This window comes from Solanum dulcamara, chromosome 2 (genome assembly GCF_947179165.1).
Source record: "Solanum dulcamara chromosome 2, daSolDulc1.2, whole genome shotgun sequence".
In the NCBI taxonomy this organism is placed as follows: Eukaryota; Viridiplantae; Streptophyta; class Magnoliopsida; order Solanales; family Solanaceae; genus Solanum; species Solanum dulcamara.
In genome coordinates this window covers 10,167,651-10,175,057 of record NC_077238.1, presented here as the reverse complement: position 1 = coordinate 10,175,057, position 7,407 = coordinate 10,167,651, and the positions used below count along the sequence as shown (strand labels likewise).

The following is a 7,407-nucleotide window of genomic DNA, read 5'->3' as shown; positions in this document are numbered from 1 at the left end:
TCCATGAAAGAGATTCTCAATCGTGAAAAAAATCTTCTTTGTTTTGTTACCGAAAAAATTCTTGAATAGAGAGTTCACTAAAGTTTCAATTGAACGGAGATGAAAATATAAATAATGTAAAATAATGCACTTTTCTATAAAGAGACAAAGGGAATTCAACTATGATTTTGTTACAAATGACGATTTTCACAAAGGAGATTCAGAATCGAAAAAGAAATCTTCTTTATTTTGTTATCGAAAAGTGTTTTGAATAGAAAGGTCATTGAAGTTTCAATTGAACTGAGATTGAAATATAAAATGATTTAAAATAGTGAACTTTTATATAAAGAGCCAAAGGGAATTCAACTATGATTTTCTTACTGACGACGATTCCCAATGAAAAAAATAGTCTTCCTTGTTTGTAATCGAAAAGTGTTCCGAATAGGGTATTCGCTGAAGTGTTCTGATTGTAATATCTACTTAATAAATGCAGTATTTTACATTATATTATATTTTCATCTCAGTTCAATTAAAACTTCAGCAAACTCCCTATTTAAACCACTTTCCTGTTACAAAACAAAGAAGATTTGTTTTGCCGATTGGGAATCTCCTTCGTGGAAATAAGAAAATCACACTTGAGTTCCCTTCCGCTCTTTATATAAAAGTGCACTATTTTACATCATTTTTTATTTTGATCTCATTTCAACTGAAACTTCATCGAACTTTCTATTCAAAACACTTTTCAATAACAAAACAAAGAAGATTTCTTTTTTCGATTGTGAATCTCCTTTGTGGAAATCGTTATTGGTAACAAAATCATAGTTAAATTCCTTTTAGCTCTTTATAGAAAAGTGCATTATTTTACATTATTTATATTTCCATCTCTGTTCAATTGAAACTTTAGGAAACTCGCTATTCAGGAAATTTTTCGATAACAAAACAAAGAAGATTTTTTTTTCCTGATTGAGATTCTCTTTCGTGGAAATCATCGCCGAAAAACTTCGTCAGACTTCATTCATTGGCAAACATAAACTTTTTCCTCTTTCTTCTCTGTTTCTCTATCATTTGATTGATTATATGACTCTCTCTCTCTATATATATACCCAAATTGGAACTTGTGTATCTTCTTTATTGCTTTTTTTCTTTTTCTTTATTACATTTTCTGAGATATGCCTTTGCGGCCCCCCTTGTCTCCCGCCAATCAACTGAGCTACTAAGATTTCTCCTTTTTCTGACTAACTTGGTGTCATTTTCTATCATCCTAATCAAGAGTATTCACAACAATACCATGCTTACTATTAGGTCACAAAATATTCTTAATAATGAAGGTATGTTGCAGTTGGAAATGAGCCCTTTCTTCAAACATACAAAGACGCTTATCTACATTCCACTTTTCCAACTCTGTGAAACGTTCAAGAGTCCATCAACCATGCTGGATTAGGGCTAGAGGTGACATATACAACTCGAACCCTGTCCCTACAGCTGGTGATTTCAGGCCAGAAAATGCGATTTAGCCATTCAAATTGTCCAATATCTCCGCTCAAATGAGGCACCATTTGTTGTTAACATCTATCCTTTCCTCAGTCTCTATGAAACGATTACTTTCCATTTGAGTAAGCCTATGAAAGATGGCGAGTATCTTTAGACTAACGTGTTTGACGCCAATTTCGATACTCTTGCCTGGTCTTTGAAGAAAGCTGGCTTTTCCGACATGAAAATCATAGTCGGACAAGTAGGATGGCCAACGGATGGAAATAAAAATGCAAATATTGAAAATGTGCAGAGATTTAACCAAGGCTTGATTCAACATGTTCTAAGTGGAGAAGGAACCCCTTCAAGGAAGGGGAAAATCGACGTTTACTTGTTCAGCCTTATTGATGAGAATACAAAAAGCATTGCTCCTGGTAACTTTGAGAGGCATTGGGGAATATTTGAGTTTGATGGTAAGCCCAAATATGAGCTAGATTTATCTGAAAAGCTGCTCGCTGCAGTAGAAGGTGTGAGTTATATGCATAAAAAGTGGTGTATACTAAAGCCACACCTACCAAAAGATGCACAAACTTACTTGGCAAAGAGTGTTGATTACGCGTGTAGTCATTCTGATTGTACGACTTTGGGCTATGGTTCTTCTTGTAATCATCTGAGTGCACAAGGAAATGCTTCCTATGCTTTCAATATGTATTATCAATTCAAAAACCAGAATAGTTTGGATTGTGATTTCCAAGGCTTGGCTATGGTAACTCATAAGGATCCATCCGATGACAAGTGCCATTTTCCTTTGATGATTGATGACGGTCGTAGAGTGATGCTGTTGCACAAGAATTTAGTGTATATCGTACTGGCTATTCTCCAAGGATTTCTAGTAGTTTTGCTGCTTGTTTCTTAGAGAGGTCATGCATTGCGCGGTTTTTGTTTATTTTTTCTGTTCTTTCCTACTACAAGAAGATGATGTAACTAGTAGCAGAATACAGGTCATTTTTACAGCATTGATATCTAAGCATTCATATTTCAACACACATGAATTATGCAAAATGCTTCATTTTGTATGGAACCTTCATATAAGTCGAGGGTAATAAGACACAACACATCCAGAACAAAGTAAGTTGATGCAGTTTCTAGGAAGTCTTAACGAAAACTATAATCGGTTGAGGAGTAAAATCCAAATTATGAATCCAACATCTTCAGTGAACCAAAGCTTATTCCTCAATCAAACATGAGGAGAATCCTCAGCTCATGTTATGGAAAATTTCTCTAGGAGTACAAAAAGAAACAGTTCCATGGCACTAAATTAATACAGATTACCAAAAAAGTAATCTTTGACGTTCATAGTTCCTTCTCCATAAATTAGAGAATCCTGGAATGCGGAAGAATCAGAAAATCTGAAGCCGTCAACATCCAAGAGTGATGACGACTCTCCAAAATATTTTCTTTCAATACCTCCCTTGACTTCTCTGAGCCTGCAGATAGCACAAGTTCATGAATTTGAGAGTGAAAAAAATATAAAGAGGAGAGCAGAATTCATAAAATCAAATATAAGGAGGGAAAAAGAACATCATATAACCAGAGCTATCAAGTATAAATATTAATTTATGGACAACGAAACTTCACAAACGAATTCTATTTACTTCTGTAAATTTGGTTCCTGATTGAAAAAGAAAGGACAAAACTCGTATACTTACAAAAGGAGGGAAGATGTACTTGCTCTCCAAATGCACGTGGAAACAAACTTCACAGATGAGTCCAATTTCCTCATCTAGAATAAGATGGTGGTTCCCCATCTGACAGCCACTTAGGTTTTCAATCTGCATCGGTGAAACAGATGGACTTGTAAAGCCAATACACATGTCCATTTCAGCAAAGAGATCGTCAGTCTCCTTTTCCCATTCTTCTTTCTCGGGTGGAAGAGGTTCCTCGTCTTCAAACTGGAATGTTAAAGGAAGTGTTTCTTTGACAGGAACCTGTTCCTTCTCTTCAGTAAGAGTGAGTTTGTCAACCTCACAGTCCTTTTCAGACGACGATTTAGACTCCTCATCATCACTAATGATAATCGGGCTACTACAAGTTCTATGTTTTAGCTTCTTCTTTTTGGACTTAGAAAGTGAGTTGTGAATTTCACCCTCAACAGCAAGCTGAGGTACTAAGCCCCCATTTGACTCTTTTTTTCCTCCTTCATTGTTCTTTTGCTCCGAAGGACAACTCATGTCCTCTCCAATATTCACAGAACAAGTAGTAGGATTACCACTTTGACTCAACCTGTTCCTCTTCTCAATTAACTCAACCATATATTTTAAAGATTGTTTTCTAGTCCTCCTCCTTGGAACAGAACCATCCCCTGAATCCATCTTGCACAATATGCACCTGAGTCAAAACACTATGTACTAGATCAATTTGCACAACCATTAGCACAAAGTTTGGTATTTGAGTTATTGATAAATTTTGATTTTGGTACTTATGATATATGTAACTAAGACAAATAAATTGAAATTGAGGGAGTATAGTATTGTAATTTTAGTGATTTTTTCCATTTATACTATGCGTCTAAAGTAATGAATTCAAATAAATCTAATATCATTACGCTGCGTCCGACTATATAAATATGTCCATGATGCTCAAGTTGTGTGCGTGTATAAAGCTAAGCTATGCACACAACTGCACAATGAATAGATTTTGTTATTTTTTTTAAGACACAAGTCTTTTAGGCTGAAATATTATGCAACCTAATAAACACAAAATAATTCCCAAACACACCCTATGTAAATTCAGCACCAAATGCCTGAAAAATATATTCACTTTAGGCTGTGAAGTTGTGAAATTTTATTTTTATGTTATAAATATTTGAAAGCAATATAAAAAGACTACTGTTCTACTATAGTTTTGGTATATGTCACACATTCCCTCTTGATGCGTCTGCGTGCGCTATCATGCATGTTTATGTATCTGTGGCTACTGCCTTGATGCGTGCTGGCTGCGCACCCGAGACATAACCTGCATGATAGTGCACATCAGAAGTATTATAAAAGAACCCCAATGTCGTGGTTCACCTCCCAAGTCCGAAAATTTGTCCTAAAAAGAGAAGTTCTCAAAAATCCAACTTTATTCAAGGTTCATCCATCACCCATGGTAAAATTTAGCCATAGAATATTGATGATTCCTTCATCAAAACACAAATTAATACCTTCTACTCATGCAAATCATAGAATATTAGGAAAACTTCTCAAGAACTCACTCCTAGAGTTGAAGACTTGATTCTTAACAAGACCAAACATCTATTAAGAAGATTATACTTTCTTCCACATCAAAGTAAGCATATTCTCACGATTTTCTGGTGATTTTAACATATAATTATGAATCCTAATCAACAATCTATGATCAAGTCCTAGGGTTTCTAAGAGAACTCATCTCAAGGTTCAGGGATGGATTTTTTAGATTCTTCTCAAATGCTAGAGATTTATTGGAGCGATTCAAGGTATGTAAGGTTGTCTTTATGTGTGAGAACATCTTATTCTTCCCCACGAATTACGTTTCCATGTTTTTAGAATGTCTTCCATGAATGAGTGTGGGTTAGAATGAAAATCTATGTTCTCGACTTGTTCTTGATTCTTTATAAAATCCCACGAACCCTCCATGAAAGCATCCTTCTATTCCCATGAAGATTCTTACCCCCGTTAGTTTTACCAGATTTTCTCCATAAAATTATGAATGATTATGAAAGTAACTATTTCTATCTTGAAAACTAAATCTAATGATTTATTAAAAACTCTTATGTTATGAACCCTAGAATTATGAACTATGAAATTCCCCAAATGTAAATCATATGATGCTATCATATTTTTCCTTGACTACAATATTATGATATGATATATGTCTCCCATGAATGCAAGGCTATGATAGATGAATTGTAATCTCATGGCATGATGATATGAACTTAATTAATGAACTATGGTCCTTGAAAGTTATGAACATGAGCCTTCGAGCTAATCCATGAACACATGAGCTTAAGGGAGCTAAATAGTTAACCGAGAAGGCATACACATGAAACTATGTTTGCTACCGTAGGTTAAGGATCGTACCATTGGTTCGGAAGACTCATTCTTTATGCACTTAGTAAGGGATAGTTATGGATCCACATGACATACACACGTATGTCTCATACCCGTCAAGGAATGAGACGACTTAACTGGTTGGGCTAAGATTGGACTCCATATACTCACATGGTGGTTTATGTTGGTTATACTACTATTTTACATATAGAGTATTATTCCACATGTACTTACGTCCCTTCTGTTGGGGCGCTGCATCTTTTTATTGATGCAGAATAAGGTACAATGACATATGATCAGATCACTTCCTAGGTCACATGTCTTCTGCTATTGGTGAGCCCCTCTCTATTTCTAAAGGCTTTGTCTAAAGTTTCCTAGTATTTTATGATTATGTTTTTAAGGTATGACAGGGGCCTTGTACTGGTAGAAATTACTCAATTATGTTTAGAGGTTTTATAGATAGACAAAGGTATGCTTCAGTTTGGACCTTTGTGTCTTTTGTAAATAATTTTAGTACTCTTACTTACATTTATGCAAAGTGCTTCTTTTACAAGACTAGTCTCTTCAAATACTTTTAAACTATGTTTCTGCTCATGTCTAGATGTATCTTCATGTCTAATGCCATGTTATGGGTACGATCGATCCAACAATGACATCAAGTGCCAGTCTCTCTTAGCTCGGGGCATGACAATAGTGTCCTTCGACAACTTTTATGCCCTGGTCACATTTTTTAGGCCTTATTTTCTCCGTAACATTCAAGAGTTCGTCCTATGAACCAAATCTTATCATATTATTAAACATACATTTAACTATTCGATGTGATTAAACACTTACATCACAAAAATCTGTAATAATAAAAATGGAGAAATAAGGAAAAAGAAAAAAAGCAATAAAGAAGACACACATGTCCCAATTTGGGTATATATATATATATATCGAGAGAGTCATATAATCCAATCAATGATATAGAAACGAAAAAAAAAATAGGTAAAACTTTATACTTACCGATGATTGAAGTCGGACAAAGTTTTTCGGCGATGATTCCGACAAAAGAGATTTTCAATCGGACTTCTTCAAATGAACGGAGATGAAAGTATTAGATGATGAAAAAGACTGCACTTATTACGTAGAAATTATAAGAATCTTTTTGTCTATCATAACATAATTAAGTTTTAATGTATGGTCATGTTTTATTTTACCAGTGCAATAAATCAATCGGATATTTTTTATTTCAAAATAAAAATTAATTATGAATTTAGAAAGTTAGTTGACTAAGTAAATAAAATTTAATGCATGACATACTTATATTTTACTTCTTATTAATAAGAGTAAATAGAGGAGCTTCCCATAAGTGGAAATGGACGAAAAGGCCCTTTGAATTTATATAGCTTTTGTGTTTACTGCCATGTACTTGATGGTGGTGTTACAATACTTTTCATTTAGGAACAAACTTAGGTGGCCCTGCTAGAAAAAATTGTACTCTGCATATGCAAAATGTCTCTCCATTTACAACCTTTTAACTTATCTAGTGTCTGCCAGATAGCAAGCTGTTACTGCATACTTACTAATTATTTCCATGGTACGATGAATATGCATGTATATACAAATATTAGTGGTACATTTAGAAATATTGAACCTTGTGGTTCAGGTGGTTAAAGCTCAGGTTAACCACTGTAGGGATACAAATTCAAGCCCATTTATTGTAAAATAAATTGTGAATAAGTGTAACACCCCCCCAAAATTTTTCCCTAGGATTCGAACCCTTCTTCGTATACGTGTAGGATCGAACCCAACGATTGTGAAGTGTATGCATGAGTTAGGATGAGTTCCCAAGGAGTTGAAGAGTGTTAGAGGTGATGTGGGGTCACAAAGGACCCCTAGGACCAAG

The 7,407-nt window shown here is 34.8% G+C and overlaps 1 protein-coding gene and 1 pseudogene across 1 annotated transcript; one reads left to right on the top strand and one right to left on the bottom strand.

The window, feature by feature from the left end:
* Positions 1-466: 466 nt before the first annotated feature.
* On the top strand, positions 467-2,388 carry LOC129869948 (glucan endo-1,3-beta-glucosidase 8-like; annotated as a pseudogene).
* A 199-nt stretch (positions 2,389-2,587) lies between these two features.
* On the bottom strand, positions 2,588-3,769 carry LOC129875258 (uncharacterized). Its single transcript, XM_055950713.1, has 2 exons — positions 3,159-3,769; positions 2,588-2,936 (listed from the first exon to the last, which is right to left on the bottom strand). Exons 1-2 carry the CDS (start codon positions 3,759-3,761, stop codon positions 2,910-2,912), a joined length of 630 nt encoding a protein of 209 aa, XP_055806688.1. The 5' UTR covers positions 3,762-3,769; the 3' UTR covers positions 2,588-2,909.
* Positions 3,770-7,407: the final 3,638 nt, after the last annotated feature.

Excerpts from the sequence above, each read along its gene's own strand:
- LOC129875258 (XM_055950713.1), bottom strand. The coding sequence starts at position 3,761 with ATGGTTGAGTTAATTGAGAAGAGGAACAGGTTGAGTCAAAGTGGTAAT. Across the intron at positions 2,937-3,158 it reads AGTACATCTTCCCTCCTTTT|GCTCAGAGAAGTCAAGGGAG; the intron begins GTAAGTATACGA and ends TGCTATCTGCAG.